This window comes from Malaclemys terrapin, chromosome 1 (assembly GCF_027887155.1).
Source record: "Malaclemys terrapin pileata isolate rMalTer1 chromosome 1, rMalTer1.hap1, whole genome shotgun sequence".
In the NCBI taxonomy this organism is placed as follows: Eukaryota; Metazoa; Chordata; order Testudines; family Emydidae; genus Malaclemys; species Malaclemys terrapin.
The window spans coordinates 228,431,627-228,451,397 of record NC_071505.1 but is presented as its reverse complement, the minus strand read 5'-3'; the positions used below and the strand labels follow the sequence as shown (position 1 = coordinate 228,451,397).

General features: G+C 42.5%; 1 protein-coding gene across 1 annotated transcript in view; it reads right to left on the bottom strand.

Annotated features, from left to right (window-relative positions):
- Nucleotides 1–19,771, bottom strand: part of DHRSX (dehydrogenase/reductase X-linked) — a 221,358-nt gene that overhangs the window by 49,330 nt on the left and 152,257 nt on the right. The window contains exons 4-5 of the mRNA XM_054008517.1: nt 19,415–19,516; nt 1,102–1,309 (exon numbers count right to left, since the gene is read on the bottom strand). Coding sequence (XP_053864492.1) covers nt 1,102–1,309; nt 19,415–19,516 — 310 coding nt within the window. The remainder of the gene's footprint in view (nt 1–1,101; nt 1,310–19,414; nt 19,517–19,771) is intronic.

Here is a 19,771-nt window from a genome sequence, read left to right as displayed (position 1 = left end):
CCCTTAATCAGTCAACATTTTTGGAAAGTTCAGAAGACATGGGGGTGACAAAGCTAGGAAGCGGGCAAAGGGACATAGCCAGTATGTTGGGTATGGGTAGATGGTTGCAGTCAGTCACAGGGGCTGATCAGTAAGGCTGCAAGCAGAACAGGGAAAGCTGGCACAGTGTGCGGAGTGGGAGTACTGTGTAGCTGGAGGACAATGGAAAGAGAGCAGGAGCAGCTGGGCAGCAGCTGTAGGTGTACACTTAGGGAAAAGGCAAATAGGCAGGGAGGACAAAAGGCTTAGCAGGGATATAGTAGGCTAGCTGTGGAGGAAAGCAGGAGAAGCAGGCAGGGGGCTGGGTTATGGTACCTGAGCAGGAGGAATGCCATCTGCAACATGATGCAGTGGCAGCCAGCTGGCAGGGTTTCTGAGGAGAAGCTTATACAGAGTGCTTCTGGCTAGTTAGAGAAGACCTGTGTGCCAGCCAGTGGAGCTGCCAAGGAAGAAGAGGCAGACAGTGTGTGGGTGGAGGAGAAGCTAAAAGCCAGCCAGCCAGGCAGGAGTGGCTGGCTTTGGCAGATCACAAAGTTTCAGTAGTCCAGAAGCACTGAAACCCTTTAAGCTAAGAATGGCTCTGGCATACCACAATAGTGGTGTGTTACACTGGAGGGGAATTATGATGGGGCTCTGTGCCGGCATCTGCCTGTGGATCTGGTTGCAGGGCAATTACCTGAATCCAGAATCCATTAGTATTTATCTATGCCATTTTACAAAGCCCCAGTTACATGTCCTGGTTACGGAGTCAGTCTAATGTTTTTTATACCACATTCAGCACAATTATATAAGAACCAAAATGAGCCCAAAGATTTTCAAGGCCTAATGTAAAACAGGCTCAATTTATAAATGTGTTTATATGCTATTTTTCTTTCCTACCCATGACTGGAAGGGTTGCACAAGCCAAAAACTATCACAGCATTATGAAAGTTAATGGTATCAGCAATTATTTGAGCCTCTGGTTAACGAAAATCACAGTTGACATTGAATGACAATTTACACTGACTCTAATCTATGCAGTCTTATGGCAGGCCAGTGCAAACAGAAAAAAGATATTTGTACCTGCTTTGTAAATCATTAAGGTGCAATCTCCCTACATAATGGGTGGCTGATGAGACAGTGATGATTCTAGCATTGCGACTGCGAGTTCCTGATTGCTTCAATGTTTCCAAGAGAAGGTTAGTCAACAGGAAATGTCCCAAGTAGTTCAAGCCAAAGTGCTCCTCAAATCCATCCTCTGTTTTCCTTTCAGGGACCAGCATCACCCCCGCTAAGGAAGAAAGTGCAGAAAAAGTGTGATGACTTCAGAGACTGAATGAGAATTCCTGACACAAAAGCAACACAAAATTCCTGCTACACATCTTAAACACAACTTTCAGCATGACTGATGATTGGTGATTGCAATTGTGAACTGTAAAACTGACACTGATTGACTCCCCTGGAGAAAAATGACAAATTCCAGACCTCAGTTGATCGAACTTGAAAATGGATAGAATCATCCCTCCCTTCCTCCGGCATTGTAAGGATGAATTAGTTAATTTTTGCAAGGTGTTTTGAAAATGATGGGCTCAATTTAACCTTTGGGTTTGCACCAGCTCTCAAACCTGTGGGCCCCTGGCAGTGGTAAGTCCATCTGGAGTGGGAACGCAGAAATGCAAAATGCTCCCTTCCACCCTACCAGTGGGCAGGGCCAGGCTAATCAGCAGATGTGCTCTTCCAGGCAACTTTTCTATTGAATCCTGGCTGGAGTTTTAAAAGCTCCCCTCCCCTAGGGGCAAACCCCCATCCCCACCGCTGTCTCCATGTGGGAGGGAGCTGGAGTAGAAATAAATCTACCCCGACAAGTATTAACAAACCAGTGTATATACACAGTCACAGAGTTTTATTAGGACTCATTAGGGAAATATCTATATACACAGTATTTTCAAACTTGGGTGCTTAAAGCTAGGCTCCTAAATCCATAGTTAGGCCCCTATATAAAAGTGGTTTAATTTTCAAGCAGCTGCAGCTCTTATTAACTTCTCTGGAAACTGAGGTTGTTCAACACCTTGGAAAAATCAGCTCAAAGCTTCTATTTAAGTGCCTAATTATGGATTTAGGAGCATAACTTGAAGCACCCAACTTCAAAAATGCTACCTGTATCAGGGTGATATGGAAGGCATATGTATAAAAACAAGAATTCAAAAGTTATGAAATACATTTCATGTTTTTTTAATTCCTGCACAACTGGATTTCACTATTGAGAGAATCAGAGATGCATATTGTTCATGTAGTTAATAGTTTTGAAGGTTTTCTGCTTTTTCTCTGAAACACTAAGTACCATATGATGGGAAGGTTAACTGTGCTCTCTGACATGAAAGAATATCAGCTTCCTCCCAATGATGCTTCACATTTCCATTAAAAATCTTTTACCAAGAGACAGACGGCTGATGGCATACGAACCTCCCAGTCTGACGTGCTCCTACTGTGCTTTTGTATCACTGCTTCCTTTTTGGGGTCCAATTGCCAAACAATGTCATTATGCTACAGGGTGCTTGGAAAGAATGGAGTACTTTTTTGTATGGCAAGCTCCGGTAGCAATTTTTTCTAATACATATGTAATTCCTACTCCTTAATGGGCCTATACACTGAAAAATAGATGGCTGTGTGTGACAGTCTGGAATGGGGCATGAGCATTCTGTAAGAGCAGAGATAAATAATTGTACCATTTCTATGTACAGCTCTTTTATACAGTTAGGAAGAGAGAGAGGAGGAGGAGGAAGGGGAAGGGTGTAGAGCAATAGTGGAAGGAAAAAGAAAGGGAAAGGGAAAATGCAGGGGAGAGGAAAGCAGAGGTGAAGAAGCAAGAGAAAGGTGGAAAGAAGACAGAGCATGGGTAGGGGGGAAAAGAACAAAGTGGAAGGAGTGAGTAGCTCAGAAGCAATGTAACATGCTACTACACAGAAGACATAGGCTGAACTTCGGTAAAGTCCCTCTCACTTTGCAGGCTGATGGCATAAGGAAACTCGATAGAAGTGATCTGTTCGGGCTCTCTGAAGACCCTGTTTGGCAGGTTATTCTGATATTTTTATGAATCTCTGAGATCCCCGAAATGGGAGGAGCATTCCATAGCCAGTTCATTGCAGTTCATCTGCATGTCAGTTCATAATTTTTATAATTGCGGTGTCCAGATCGCGGGGCTTCTGTTGTGCTCTTCCATTTCCTCAGCTCTACTGAAGCATAGTTATTCAGGGCTGATGTCCTCCATGGAGCAGCAGGGTGGAGACACCCTGAAGCTGGAGAAGGGAGGAGGATTCCCCCTTCCCTACCCCACAAACCAGTCCAGCCATTTGGGCCGGGTACTGGCAGAAAGGTTACAGAGCAACTTCAAGCTGAGACAAGCTTCCTGCAGAATCCATTGGCTCAGTTGGGGAAGGCTTAGTTTTGGGCCAACCTGGTAAAGCTGGGGTCCCAGTCTGAGTCTCAGCTGCAGTAAAGTGTCAGGAATGGTGAGTCCTGTCACATGGGAGCAGTGGCGCTCAAACACATGCTTGGGCTGGAGGAGAGAGAGAAGTGACAGTCCTGCTAACTAATGATAGTTTTCAGAGTAGCAGCCGTGTTAGTCTGTATCCGCAAAAAAGAACAGGAGTACTTGTGGCACCTTAGAGAGAATCAAATTTATTTGAGCATAAGCTTTCGTGGGCTACAGCCCACTTCATCAGATGCATGCAGTGGAAAATACAGTAGGAAGATATATATATACGCACAGAGAACATGAAACAATGGGTGTTACCATACACACTATAAGGAGAGTGATCAGTTAAGGTGAGCTTTTATCAGCAGGACAGAAAAAGAACTGTTCGTAGTGGTAATGAAAATGGCCCATTTCCAGCAATTGACAAGGAGATATGAGGAACTGTAGGGGAGGGGTGGGGGGAATGAGCATGGGGAAATAGTTTTACTTTGTGTAATGGCCCATCCACTCCCAGTCTTTATTCAAGCCTAATTTAATGGTGTCTAGTTTGCAAATTAATTCCAATTCAGCAGTCTCTTGTTGGAGTCTGTTTTTGAAGTTTTTTTGTTGTAATATTGAGACTTTTAGTTCTGTAATCAAGTGGCCAGGGAGATTGAAGTGTTCTCCAACTGGTTTTTGAATTTATAATTCTTGACGTCTGATTTGTGTCCATTTATTCTTTTGCCTAGAGACTGTCCGATTTGGCCAATGTACATGGCAGAAGGGCATTGCTGGCACAAGATGGCATATATCACATTGGTAGATGTGCAGGTGAACGAGCCTCTGATAGTGTGACTGATGTGATTAGGTCCTGTGATGGTATTCCCTGAATAGATATGTGGACAGTAATGTTGACAACAGTTTAAGTGCATCAGAAGGTAGGAGGATGATCACAGAGGGCCTTGCACATCCAAAATAAACTAAATGTGAAACTCCAAGCGCTCCTTCTGAACTGAACTGGATTATTCTATCCCCCATTCACCATGTAGGAATCAGACACCGCCCACAGGGCCAGGGAAAATTCTCATGGCACAGACACAAGTAGGTTTGCCAGGTGTCCTGTTTTCAACCGGAACACCCGGTGGAAAAGGGACCCTAGTGGGTCCGGTCAGCACCACTGACCAGGTCGTTAAAAGCCTGGTCAGCAGCGCAGTGGGGCTAAGGCAGGCTCCCTGCCTCCTGTGGCTCTGTGAGCTCCTGGAAGCAGCGGCATGTCCCCCCTCCAGCTCCTACGCTGCCCCCGCCCCAAATGCTGGCTCTGCAGCTCCCATTGGCCTGGCCGTGCCTCTGTGTAGGAGCTGGACGGGGGACATGCTGCTGCTTCCGGGAGCTGCTTGAGGTAAGTGCTGGCCAGAGCCTGCACCCCTGACCCCCTGACCCCCTCCCATACCCCAACCCCCTGCCCTAGCTTGGAACCCCCTTCTGCACCCAAACTCCCTCCCGGAGCCTGCACCCCATGCCCCCTCCCGCCTGCCCTAGTTCTGGTCCCACTCCAGCCCTCCAAACCCCTCAATCCGAGCCCAGACACCCTCTCACACCCTAAAGCCCTCATCCCCAGCCCCACCCTACAGTCTGCATGCCCAAGCCGGTGCATTCATATACCCCCACACCCCAGCTCCCTGCCCAAGCCCTGATCCCTTTCCTACCCACCAAACCCCTCATCCCCAGCCCGGAGCCCCCTCCTGCACCCCAAATACCTCATCCCTGGCCCCACACCAGAGCCCATACCCCAGGCCCATACCCATACCCCAACCCCTTGCCTCAGCCAGAAGCCCCTTCCCGCACTCTGAACCCCTCATTTCTGGCCCCATCCCGGAGCCCGCACCCTCAGCTGGAGCCCTCACCACCTCCTGCACCCCAACCCCCTGAGCCAGTCTGGTGAAAATGAGCAAGTGAGTGAGGTTGGGGAGAGCAAGCAACAGAGGGATGGGGGATGGAGTGAGTGGGGAACGTGGCCTCAGAGAAGGGGCGTGACAGGGGCATGGCCTCAGAGATGGGGCAGGGCAGGGGGCGGGACAAGGGTATTCAGTTTTGTGCGAGTAGAAAGTTGGCAACCCTAACCAGTAGGCTGCTGTAGGCAGCTGTATGCTGTCCCCATGCCAGCCCAGACATAGGGGTGTGTGTTAAGGTAGAAGAAGACAGAGCTGTGACGCTTGCTTCTATAGCCATTCTAGCTTCCGTCACAAGCCATAGGCAGGCCCGGGGAGGCTGTCATAACTTAGAGCTAGAGCTGTGCAAATAATGGATTTTTCAGTTCACCAGCAACTCTGAAAACTCAGGAAAAAAATATGTGTTTTGTGTCAACCCAAAACACTACATTTTGTGAAATTTTCAGCAAATCAAAAAGTCAAAAATATTTTTGCTTGAATAAAACATTTCATTTGATGAAAAATGAAACTTTTCATTTTGATTCCGAGCATTGAACATTTTTGAATTTTTTAAAATCAATATGAGGAAATTTCTAAATGAAAACTGGTTAAAGCTGAAAAATGGAAATGCCTTCATTAGAAAGTGTCCAAATGAAACATCTAACTTTGTTAGAGGTTTTCTTTTTTCTACACACACAATTCAGCGAAACCAACAGGCATTCGTGAAATGTTTCAGTGTTGCTGAATTTGCATTTTTTGCCAAAAAATGTTTAGGATGAAAAATTTCAACCAGCTCTAGTAGAGCAGCTCCAGGGCTGCACCAGGAGACGTTTTGAGCTCTGGAGATGCATTGAATTTGGTGAGTGCAAAGAGGGCTCAGAGATGCCTTTGCATTCCACCCCCACACTGGGGTCCACCTTTTGGGCTGCACCTCCAGGAGGCACAGCACCAAATCTGAGCCTATGCCTGTGATCCTGATGAGGAGGGAGAGAGCTCACACCCACTCACCGGGGGGGGGGGGGGGGGGGAGATTTCTAAAGTATAAATTCATCAAACTATTTTATTTTGGTCACTGTTTAAGAGTTTCCTCTTTGCAGAAATTCTTGTTCAGACCTTGAGCAGGCAAAGTCATTTCTGCTAGAATGTCTTCCTCCGCCTCCTCCTCTCTCTCTTTTTTTTTTTTTTTAAAGAATTTGTTAACTAATATTAATCTAACAACAAATTTGACAAACTGAGATTTTTCAGTATTCAACAAATATTTTTCCCCATTCTCCGAAAGGCTTTGAAGAGATTCACATCAAGGTTAGTGAAAAACCTTTCCTGCAATTTGAGGAAGAGCAGTTTTAATGTCCATAGCTACAGGAAGACAGAGCATATGTACAGTGAACAACTGAACCGGGTCGGTTTTCTGACAACAGGGTAAACCTCACAAGTGTAACAAGCTCTCTTTTTTTAAATTATTAACTAACTAACATTCAGTAGGTATTAAGTGGTACACTATTGATTTTCTTTTGTTCAGACACATCAACAGCTTTACTCATGGGCCCTGAAGAGGTGAAGTAAAGAACAAAAGCTCTTTCTATTTTTCCAATAGCTCATAGACTATTTGATGCCAAGAACATGTAGCATTTCCTTCTTATATCCTCATTGCAAACTACCTGGAGCTGAGAGGGATATTAGTATTCTTCTGATACGGAAACCATATAACAATATCTTTCAGACTCGTTTCATTACAAATTGCCTTGGGACTAGTAATTCTCCCCAGTGTTTTTAGAGTGGCTTTGAAAGTGGATTTAAAGAAGAAATGGCAACATACAGACCACTAGCATTCACAATCTCTGTTTTGATTCAACTGTCTTATATGTTATTTTCTCTGATTCAGCTGGATTGACTCCAGAAATCTTTGTTTAAACAGACATCACCAATAGAAATATGACATTCAAAAATGAATTAATAACTAAGCTGCTAATGGGGCTTTTGCTTTGTGATTGAAAAACCATTATTACTGAAGTATCCAAGCAGAGGACTGACAGCATGCATACTGAGAACCGCATAAAATGCCATGCTGCCATGAGATTCTGCAAAATACATAATTAATAATAATCAATCAGCACAAGTAAAAATATTGTACTTCATTAACTGCCCTGAAAGACCATTCTTGTAAAGATAGTTATAGTCTAGTGAGTTGCATTTAGAAGTATTGTTGTAAACATAAATGTTTTAATTAGCTACACTTAATAAGAAGGCATTTATAATGATTATCTTCTATGAATGGTGAATAACGGGGAGTTTTTGCTAAGTTTTGAGATATACAGTTGCTCAATGAGAAATGGCATTGTGAAGCGCCTTGTCTTGTTTCTTTAGAAACCTCTCCCTTGGCCGGGGGGAGGAAGCCAATGAAAAAAGCGTTTTATTAAAAGGCTGGCTTATCTCATACTAGTCCATCGTGCACATGGCATAACAAGAGGTTCAGGACTGGCATAGTAAGTATTACAGGTCAGGACCAAGGAACCTTCACAGAACTGTATGTAGGAACTTACACAGTGGCTGGCTGTTCTAGAGTTGATTATTATAAGCATTGCTACTTTGCTTTCATGTGAAATGAAATAGTGTAAGTAAATGTATTTTAAAAGCTTTAAAACAAAGGATTTATTAAAGAAAGACTGTTATTTACAAAGAATTGCTTCAATTTGTTTTGTTTTAAAGATATTTATATTTCTCAAATTTTACTTTAAATAAATCAAGCATGGCACAAAAACACAAAAGATTTAAACTCTCTCTCCCTTGGAGTAATCAACATGTCTCCCTTGCCTGCCTGTTTTCAACTGGCTCAGGGAACAGGAGTCCCAAGGAGAGCTGTGCAAATAATAGGTTTTTCAGTTTGCTGATGGGTGGGGATAATTTCTGGTTGAAGTCAAAACAATGATTTTTATTTGCAAATTGAAAAGTAAAATATTTAATCTAGGACTGAACAAAGTTAAAATGTTTGATTTTGATTTTAACCTTTTTAAACATTTGATTGTTTTGGCTATAAAAATAAACAGGAAATTATGAAACAAAAAATTGTTTCAAACTGAGAAACTGAAATGTTTAAATTTAGAAAGTGTCAAAATGAAACATTTTGATTTTTTCAGAACTTTTTTCTCCCTGACTGAAACAAAACCCGACATGAATTCATGAAATGTTTCAGTGTTGCTGAATTTGCATTTGTCATCAAAAAATTTCTGACAAAAAATATCACCCAGCTCTGAGGGCATTGCTACTGCACCTAAGTCTCCACCCATGGCAGCACAAGGCAATGCTAGGCATTGAGATGGCTCAGTTATACATATTTACATGCAATTCACTTTGCAGAGAAGCTGAAACTCTCTCTCAAAGTATTTTTCACAGGCTTTATATTATTCCCAGATGTGCTATCCTCTGGTTTACAAAGGAAGAGTATGTTCTAAAAAAGAAATTCGAGGGGGAACAATGAACAGAAGGCTGTTCCACATGAGAGGACAAAGGCATTGTCTACACATAGTTTTTATACCAGTGTAACTATTTCGGTTAGGGATGTGATTTTTTTACCAACATGGTCATGCCCACTACGCTAGTACAATTTATATAGTTCCAAAATAGTTATACCAGTGCAGTCCCTATTGTGCACACAATTATACTGGTAAACAGGTATCTTATACTGGTATAGCTTGTTCCCCTTCTGTACAGGAATACCAGCATAAGCACCTTTATGCCAGGATAACTGCATCCACACTATGGGGTTGTACTCCTTTAATTATACTGGCATCTTTATACTGATATTCTACACACAAAATCTATGTTAATAGAACATTATTAAGGTTTCAAAGTCAAGTCACTCCATAGTTGGGAAATGTGAGAATGAAAGTTACCTGTGGAATCATAATTTGGCTCACTTGTGCCTATACATTATGATACAGTCTTTAATTAAATGATCACATACTATTTTTTCTACACAGGGGGTTGCACAGGTAACCTTAATTCTGTCATTTCCTAACAATTTTTTGCATGTAATTTCCTATATTTTAAAAAAGCAAACTAAAAATACAGAAATTCCATTGTGTGGCATCATACTGACACCCACAGGGTCACCGGCAAGGTTGGAACATATATAGATCCACCATATAGACCTCTGCCACTTGAGCTAACAGTTTAACTGAAAATAGTAGTAGGTTGCAACTGAGAGTCCTGTGGCACCTTTAAGACTAACAGATGTATTGGAGCATAAGCTTTCGTGGGTGAATGCCCACTTCGTCGGATACATGACGAAGGTTGAAATCCTCTATGTGGGCCAGGATCAGAGAGTGATGGGCCACTTTGCCATGGGGTTTCAGAGATATTTGCTGACAGCAGAGGAATGATGAGTCTCGGGTATCTCTGGTTCCATTCCAATGCCTGGAGGAGGAGTGTTCTCTAGTGGGCACTGCCTCTTCTGCCCATTCACCTCAAGCTTGAACCCTTCCCCTTCAACCTGTCTCTGTCCCAGTTCTGTTTCTTCTCCCCTGTTCCTCATCCCCATCTCATTCTCTTCACTTAGACAGTGTCACCCCGCACCATACCTCCTGGTTTCCTTGCCCAGACAGACCCAGTTCCCTGGCTCCTGATCTGATCTGTATCATTTCCCCCACTCTTACCTCCAATCACCTTCCCCTCCCCCGCTCATGTTCCCCATCCCCACCAGCTCCCAGTCCCAATCTCTGTTCCTGGGCTCCTCATCCAATCTCGTTGTACATGCAGCTCCTTATCCCTGTTTCTTTGCTCAGCCTCTGACCCCACTACTCCAGCTCCTCAGGGCTGTCTCTCCTCCCCGCTGCTGCACTGGTTCTCAGTTCCAGTCTCCTTTGCCCAGCCAGTCCTAAACTCCTCCCATCTCAACTCCCATTTTCTCTCACTCCCACTCCAGTTTCTGCCCACCCAGACTCCTTGTCCCAATCTCTTTCCTCCCTTTTCCCTCAAGGGGTCTAGCTCTTGTTCCCTCTGTATTTGAATGAGGCAGCTTCCTCTTCCATCCTGCTTTCCCTGCATGGGGGTCACTGAAAGCACAGGAGAGACAGGCTCCCTGCTCTCAGTTCAAGTGCCCAGACCTGGACCTGGCACAGCCCGCAGTAGACCAGAGTGGCAACTGCAGGAAAGTCTTGCTTAGCCCTGAGATGGAGCAAGCACAGTGCAGACTGAATCCTCAGGGAGTTTAGCTGACACAAGGAAGAAAGGAGAGCAGCAGAATATGGACCATGGACTTCAGAAAAGCAGACTTTGACTCCCTCAGGGAACAGATGGGCAGGATCCCCTGGGAGAATAACATGAAGGGCAAAGGGGTCCAAGAGAGCTGGCTGTATTTTAAAGAATCCTTATTACGGTTGCAGGAACAAACCATCCCGATGTGTAGAAAGAATAGTAAATATGGCAGGCGACCAGCTTGGCTTAACAGTGAAATCCTTGCTGACCTTAAATGCAAAAAAGAAGCTTACAAGAAGTGGAAGATTGGACAAATGACCAGGGAGGAGTATAAAAATATCACTCAGGCATGCAAGAGTGAAATCAGGAAGGCCAAATAGCACTTGGAGTTGCAGCTAGCAAGAGATGTTAAGAGTAACAAGAAGGGTTTCTTCAGGTATGTTAGCAACAAGAAGAAAGTCAAGGAAAGTGTGGGCCCCTTACTGAATGAGGGAGGCAACCTAGTGACAGAGGATGTGGAAGAAGGTAATGTACTCAATGCTTTTTTTGCCTCTGTCTTCACAAACAAGGTCAGCTCCCAGACTGCTGGACTGGGCAGCACAGTATGGGGAGGAGGTGACCAGCCCTCCGTGGAGAAAAAAGTGGTTTGGGACTATTTAGAAAAACTGAATGAGCACAAATCCATGGGGCTGGATGTGCTGTATCTGAGGGTGCTAAAGGAGTTGGCGGATGTGATTGCGGAGCCATTGGCCATCATCTTTGAAAACTCATGGCGATCGGGGGAGGTCCCGGATGACTGGAAAAAGGCTAATGTAGTGCCCATCTTTAAAAAAGGGAAGAAGGAGGATCCAGGGAACTACAGGCCAGTCAGCCTCACCTCAGTCCCTGGAAAAATCATGGAGCAGGTCCTCAAGGAATCAATTATGAAACACTTAGAGGAGAGGAAAGTGATCAGGAACAGTCAGCATGGATTCACCGAGTGCAAGTCATGCCTGACTAACCTAATTGCCTTCTATGATGAGATAACTGGCTCTGTTGATGAGGGGAAAGCAGTGGATTCCTTGACTTTAGCAAAGCTTTTGATATGGTCTCCCACAGTATTCTTGCCACCAAGTTAAAAAAGTATGGGCTGGATGAATGGACTGTAAGGTGGATAGAAAGCTGGTTGGATCGTTGGGCTCAACGGATAGTGAGCAATGGCTCCATGTCTAGTTGGCAGCCGGTTTCAAGCGGAGTGCCCCAAGGGTCGGTCCTGGGGCTGGTTTTGTTTAATATCTTTATTAATGATCTCGAGGATGGTGTGGACTGCACTCTCACCAAGTTTGCAGATGACACTAAATTGGGAGGCGAGGTAGATACACTGGAGGGTAGGGATCGGATACAGAGGGACCTAGACAAATTAGAGGATTGGGCCAAAAAAAACCTGATGAGCTTCAGCAAGGACAAGTGCAGAGTCCTGCACTTAGGACGGAAGAATCCTATGCACTGCTACAGACTAGGGACCGAATGGCTAGGTAGCAGTTCTGCAGAAAAGGACCTAGGGGTCACAGTGGACGAGAAGCTGGATATGAGTCAACAGTGTGCCCTTGTTGCCAAGAAGGCTAACAGCATTTTGGACTGTATAAGTAGGGGCATTGCCAGCAGATCGAGGAACGTGATTGTTCCCCTTTATTCGACATTGGTGAGGCCTCATCTGGAGTATTGTGTCCAGTTTTGGGCCCCACACTACAAGAAGGATGTGGAAAAACTGGAAAGAGTCCAGCAGAGGGCAACAAAAATGATTAGGGGTCTGGAGCACATGACTTATGAGGAGAGGCTGAGGGAACTGGGATTGTTTAGTCTCCAGAAGAGAAGAATGAGGGGGGATTTGATAGCTGCTTTCAACTATCTGAAGGGGGGTTTCAAAGAGGATGGAGCTCAGCTGTTCTCAGTGGTGGCAGATGACAGAACAAGGAGCAATGGTCTCAAGTTGCAGTGGGGGATGTCTAGGTTGGATATTAGGAAACACTATTTCACTAGGAGGATGGTGAAGCACTAGAATGCGTTACCTAGGGAGGTGGTGGAATCTCCTTCCTTGGAGGTTTTTAAGGCCCGGTTTGACAAAGCCCTGGCTGGGATGATTTAGTTGGGAATTGGTCCTGCTTTGAGCAGGGGGTTGGACTAGATGACCTCCTGAGGTCCCTTCAAACCCTGATATTCTATGATTCTAAAATCTAAGCTGTCTCTACTGAGCATGTGTGAACTGCCATTTTTCAAAGGCTTATAATTTACCCAAACTGGGGTGGATTTTCACAAAGATGGCAAAAGACACATCTCTGACACAAAAGACACCCCCTGCCAAGTTTCAAGTTCCTGCTCCAAAGCATGGGGACACTGGAGGTTTTTTGTGTTTTGTTGTTGTTTTTTTAAAGGTTGCTAGATGTTTTTACCCTGGGCAAAATAACTATTTTCCCCTCACCTCATTGTCAGAAATAGTTGAACAATTTTGGCTGAAATTTTCCAAAAAAATAAAATAAATAAAAATCCAGCCTGAGGCAAACATACTATATGGAAAATTTCAGCCCAAACAGTTGAAGTAAGGCAATGTTATAAACAACTGAAAACAGGGTCTTATAATGAGACGTGTCAGGCAACCTTAATAATAGGTGGTGCGAGCAGTCCTACCTATAGTAACTGCATCCACAGTAGAGAAGATTAACTGTGCCTGTATAGTTAAAGTGGTACAACTTTCTAGTGTAGACAAGGCTTAGGTTTATCAGGTGCAGAGGTGGGGAAGAGACAGAGAGCCCAAATGCAACAAACAATAATTGAAACTCATCAGGTTTTTGACAAAAATGAAAAGCCTATAAATATAATATTCTCCTTAAGGGCTGATTTGATTTTTGACACACCTGAATTCTGCCATGGGGCACAATAGTGTGTTGATTTATATGTATTGTGACAATACATAAAACCCAACCTGGCTTTCTAGAAAACACAAAAAACAAGTTACAAATTCATATTTAATTTTAATACATTGTTTTATAAAGGATTTTTTTCTCATTAAAACAAAATAGAGCATTCTTGGTTGGGTCTGGCTGCAGAAAAACATTTTATTCCTGAAAATTCATTCCCTCCAGTGCATTATTATTCAAGACATGCATTCAAAACCTCAATCAGAAAACAGATTAGGCAGCCACACCATCCTACTTCAATAAGAAATGATGCTAGAAAGTGAAATTTCTTATTTTGTGATTTGCATTAAAAATAATTTAACGTAGAACAAAATGAAAGGGTTTGGTAAAAAATAAATTATGAACCCAATCCTGCTCCCACTGAAGTGAATTGCAAAAGTCCCATAGACTTCAATAGATTAAGATTAAGCAATACAGCACATCTGCAGCTAAGCTTTGTATCTATGTTCTATTGATCAAGCTGGCATCATTAATTTGCAGCTGAGACATGAAACCAAAGGTGGTCAACTTGCCACCTGTGGAGACTGAGATATTTACAGTTTCATAGAGTATTTGACATCATGGGATGAGAAAAATCTTTTAAACTAATTAGGAAAAAACAAGACCGTGCTAAACAAAAGTCAGGATTTCAATGTATGCGATGTGGATTCTCTGACTGCCAGAACTATCCTGAATGAGCAAGTTGCTACTGTTACTGACTTGTTTTTATAATGAACATATAGACCTTTTAGAAGAGTTCTGATATGTTTATCAGGTGAAGTTTGTATATATCATTTCAGCTGACAACAATACCACTGAAAGATGAAGTTGCTGGATACAGATTACTATTGAAAATCTGGGCACTTAATTTAGATGTCTACATTAAGAGCTAAGCTTGCTGAAAATCCAACCACTTATGTGGGAGATTAAATGGTAGCTGTTAGATGCTGAGTTTGTCTGAAAATCTGGCTCTCCGTGAATATCTCACATTTATACAACAAATTAGTGTTGCACACAAATATCCTTATGCCTCCTTCAGTACTGCCAATAATGCATGGAAAACCCTTTGAGCTAATCCAGAAAGTCACTATCTTCTCCTCCTTCAAAGTTCTCCCCTAGACCCAGCTCTGCCGTGATGCCTGTAAGAAATCAGCTAATTAACCACTGTGTGAAGGGCAAGTGGGGCTAGTTGGCTCTGAGGAACTGTAGGTGGTAATATAGGGCATAGGAGATGAAGGATGGTCTTGTGATTAAGGCATTGGACTAAGATTCAGAAGATCTGACTTCAATTCTTGGTTCAACCATAGACTTCTTGTATAATCTGGGGTAAATCACTTAGGCAAAATCTGTAAAATGGGGATAACAATACTTCCTTTCTCCCATACTGTCTATCTTGTATATTTAGATTGTAAGCTCTTAGAGGCAGGTGTTGTTTGTTTCTATGTATTTGTACAGCACCTAGCACCATATGCGCCGACTCCTTGTGTGCTCCAGGGCAGGAGCACCCACGGGGAAAAATTAGCGGGTGCTCTGCACCCACCGGCAGCCAAGCTCCCCCACCCTCTGCCTCACCTCCTCCTCCCCTGAAACAATCAACCAACAGGGAGGCAATAACTGGAGCTAAGGGGGTGGGATGCAGAGTTGGAGCCTATGTTGATGGGGAAGCGGAGCTGAGCGGAGCAGTTTGAGGCAGCAGCAACTGCATTAAAAGACTGCACCCCTCAGTGGCCTGGCTCAACCTTGACATTTTTTTTCAGATTTGCTAATCAGGTGCTACTTGGGTGGGCCAGGGCCCACCAGTGGCTCTGTCCCTGGTTCACAGAAGCCAGCATGTTGAACAAAGATCCACCTAAAGTAGCCAAGAGGAAATGCCAAGGAAAGAGGCATGGTCTAAGCCCCAACCCCTCAAAGGCCTTAGGGTGGTACCGCTCTCTGCTCTCCTGGAGTTAGACAGCCAAGCCAAGCCAGGTCAGCCCTTTCTTGTTTAAAACAAAAAGAAAGAAAGAAAGAAAGAAAGAAAGAAAGAGGAGCTGCTCTCCCCCCCCCCCAAAGCTCAGTAGTTAAAGGACTCACCCAGGAAGTGAGAGATCCAGGTTCAATTCCCCACTCTGCCTGATGTGAAGCAGGGACTTGAACCAAGGTCTTCTCCCTCTCAGATGAGTCCCCTAACCAGTGACTTCTGTGGTGGATCACTCTGTATAAAATATGTAAATATTCAGGGACTTGAATCCGACTCTCCCATCTCTCAGGGGAGTGTCTTTACCACTCAGCTATAGAGTCATTCTCACTGTCTCTCTGGCCCAATAACTTTTATTTAAAGTAAATAATTTATTAATTATGTGTGTACAGATAGAGACACACACAAACCCAGTATAAATGTATTGCATAATCATACAATTACATCATGTAAATATAAATAATGTATAATAAATGAAACTATAACTATATTTTAAAAGTTAAATATTTCATTTCAAGCAACTAAAATAACTTAAAGACCTTGTGAGAATGGAATAAATAAACTAAGTAATACTCTGAAGTAATTTATTTTGCATTAAATATAACAATATTTCCGAGTATTACTCATTCCCCATTTTACAGTCCTTGATCATATAATACTTAGCTCGGTAAGTGCTCTGCGTGCAGAACTCCCATTAAAGTCATTTAGGGCCTGATACAAAGCCCTCTGAGCCCCTCCTATGGCCCTCATGCAAAGCTCAGTTGGAGTCTTTTCATTATCTCCAATGGGCATTGCATTGGACACTTAAAAGTGCACCACAGCCCATATATGCATCAGTTTGCGCAGGGAAAGCTTTCAGGATCAGGCTCTCAATGCTAAACTAAAAATATTTGACAATATAGAGAACTCTACAATTTCACAAATGGGTTATTTTAGATCTGCACATTAACAAAGTTTCCTTAGAGAAAATTAATTTTCCCCAAACTGCCTAATATTCATGTAAAATGTTTGTGTTTTGACAATCAAATATTTTAACAAAAAACATATAAACACGCATCTTTGTAATTCAATCAGAACCAGTCCAAAGCAGAATTACAGCAGGCAATGCCATTGTTCTAGTGACTGGTATTTTTGTGATTGAATATGGGAGGTGGAAGAACAACAACGTCTGAGGGTGGAGAGAGGTCAGAGACTAGGAACATATTGGTCCCTTATTGCCTTAAAATCTATGAATGAATCATGTTCCCTAAGCACAATATAAATCACACTGAATGGATTTTCAGTGAAGACACTGGAATGCAAAATTAAAAAGGAAAATAAAAATCAATTAGCTTCAATGGCTCTATGGGCATAATTATGCATTCAGCACTAATCCAAGGTCACTGGGAGCCTCTCTCTTGGTGTCAAAGGATCAGATGCTCACTGTGTTGGAACCTACCGACTTTCCCTTTTAATGTCAGCCAAATGCCAGATTATTTACAGATGCTAAAACAGATGCTGAAGAGAATAGGAAACAAGCCCCCAGAAGCGGAAGCTTGGTGATTCACCATGTGATTGTCAGAGGCTAACCTAATTATTAGAAGGGAGCCTTTACAGCGGCTCTGGAGATGATTATTCCTGTGATTCTGTTATAGCCTTAGTAAAAGGCAAAGTTAAGCCATCCATTTCATTACAGCTTCTGAAAGGATTTTCTTAAAGAGCTAATTTATCTGGGCAACAGTAACTGAGCATGAATTAAATAAAATGCCTTTCTTGGGGGTCATGAAAATGTAAACTAGTTCAGGACACTGTATGTCAAGCCTCTTTAAAGTTTATATTTTGGACTTAGAGGCTTTGGTGTCGCATCCCGTTAAGTCCATCAAAGAATAACATTTTTAAGATGATGGACTTTGATGTAATAGTCAGGCTCCTTGTTTCCCATGTAGTGATACAGCAAAAATGTAACAGCATTGAAAATCAGATGCTTGCTATCATCTTCCCAAAGCCACTCTTTTAGGGTCTAATCCTTTAAACACAATTATATTACCAAGTGTAGTGTTTTGTACTTTTGGTTGTCCTATAACTCAATGGGACAAATCAAGGCAGTAATGGAACTATATAAAGTTCTGAGCAATATGCTCAGTAGTATTTACAAGATCAAGCATGTATTTCTTACTTCTCTCCCTACCATCATTGTTCCTTTGTCAACCTTGTCTCAGATATCAATGTGGCCTAGTGGTTGTGCTTTGGACTATGACTGTGAAGATCTGGATTCTAATCCCAGCTTCGCTGCTGTTAGTTGGGTGACATTGGGCAAGTCACTTTTCCTCCTTGTGACTCAGTTTCCCCACCTACAAAAAGGAGCTAATGATCCTGACCTCCTTGGTAACGAGCTTTGTGATCTACTGATGAAAACCACTATTGAAGAGCTAGATATTATTATTAATATGCCACAGATCAGTTGAATAATTACATAGCTTATGGACCAAATGTTCAAACTTAGGTGCATTATTTAAGCATCTGAGTAAAAGTGGCCTCATATTCAGAATTTCTGAGCATCCACAAATCCCGCTGATGTCACTGGGAGCTGGACACCCCTGAAAATCAGGCCATTTTTATTCAGATGCCTAAATAATTACTTAGATGATTAACTTTAGGCATCTACATTCGAAAAATTGGGCCTATAATGCTTTTTATCTGCTCTGATGAGCAAGAATGGACAGTTACAGTATGGGTGTTCATTTTTACTGCACAGGCTGCAGCAAGGGTGGAAGCTAGCCTTTCAATCAAGAGGTCTGAATAGATCTAATAGATCTAATGGCCCCTTCTGGCATACAACTCTATGAAATCCAGAAGTTTTTTTTTCTCTTAAAAGAACACCAAGATCCATTCCACTTTAAGAATCCCATCCATTGCCGTCAAAATTTTGTTCTTGTAGATGACCAGCAGGGGGAGAGGGTTGTCTTTATGGACACTTGCAGAAGAGAAGAGTTAAAGAGTTAAGATTTGGCACACATTTACATTAACTCCATAGAATAAAACTCTAAATTTTCATTTTAATATTGCGTGAGCTACAGTTTGTACAACTATAGTACATCAGTGCATGTAGCAAATCATCTAATGTAATGCAGGTGAAATTATTAGTTTGTTTTGCTCTCAGCAGGGGGAAGAGGGAACAGTGTGGGTCCTTTTGGATTTCTCAGTTTTCTCCCTTGTGTCTTCATTGAGAGACGGTTCAGGCAAATAAGTGGGGGGAAAGGAAAAACAGTGTGTGAGCACTGAAGGGCTTAGACAACAGCCCCAAGTGAGTGGGGAGGGGGCATGGGTTTGTTGATGATTTGCTTCCAGTTAAAAGCTTATATGAAAAGTTCCCTTTATAGCAGAGTGCTTAGTACAGAGGGGGCTTTTAAAATAAAAATGCCAGAAGAAATAATCTTTCTGGGCTGGATCCTGAAGATACCATGGTTATAAAAACATTAGATAGTTAGAACAGCTAATTCTAATGTTCAAAAACATCAAGAGTCAATCCCCAAAAATCTTGAGATTAAAACAAACAAAAAACAAACACAAGTTGGGTTTTTTATCTGCCTTTGGATTTTTGAACTTTTAGGGTCACATTTTCCAGTTTTTCTCCACAACCATGAGGGCTAGAAACTTTTTAAAAAATGAATGCTGGAATTCTCTTCTAATTCCGTGACTCCAGGAGCTTGGGCTTCAATTAAAAAAAAACAAAAAACAAGTATCATGACACTTGCAATACAATCAAAATAGCTGGCAAACTGAGATCTCTCTTAAAATGTACTGAAGTGCTGACAAGGCTGCAAGCAGTGACTGAGTCAATTGCTATCTTGCTGTTTGGTTCAAATAAAGTATCTGAAACGTGAAGCACTGTAAAGAACCCAATATGTCAAAGTCTTACAGTAAGCATGTGAGAAGGTGAAAGTGAACTCACCATTATTCACCAAGACGTGGAGTGGACAATTCTTTGCTCTAAACTGTTGCACAAATTGCCGTATGGACTTCATTGAAGCCAAATCACAGTGTAAAAACTCCACTGGAAAGAAACATAGAAAAAACACCCAGTGAAGTCAGTTTACAGTGAAATAAAACAAAATACAAATTTATACATCACAATCCCACCCATTATGCTTGAGTGTGACCTACAAAGAAAGGGAATTAAAAAAAAATTGGCCTGTGCCCTTTTAAAATTCTTTTTAATGTATAAGGAGGGCCAAAAATGTTCTCTTTTACTCAGATTCAGAGACTTTAAGGTCAGAAGGGACCATCGGGATCATGTAGTCTGACTTCC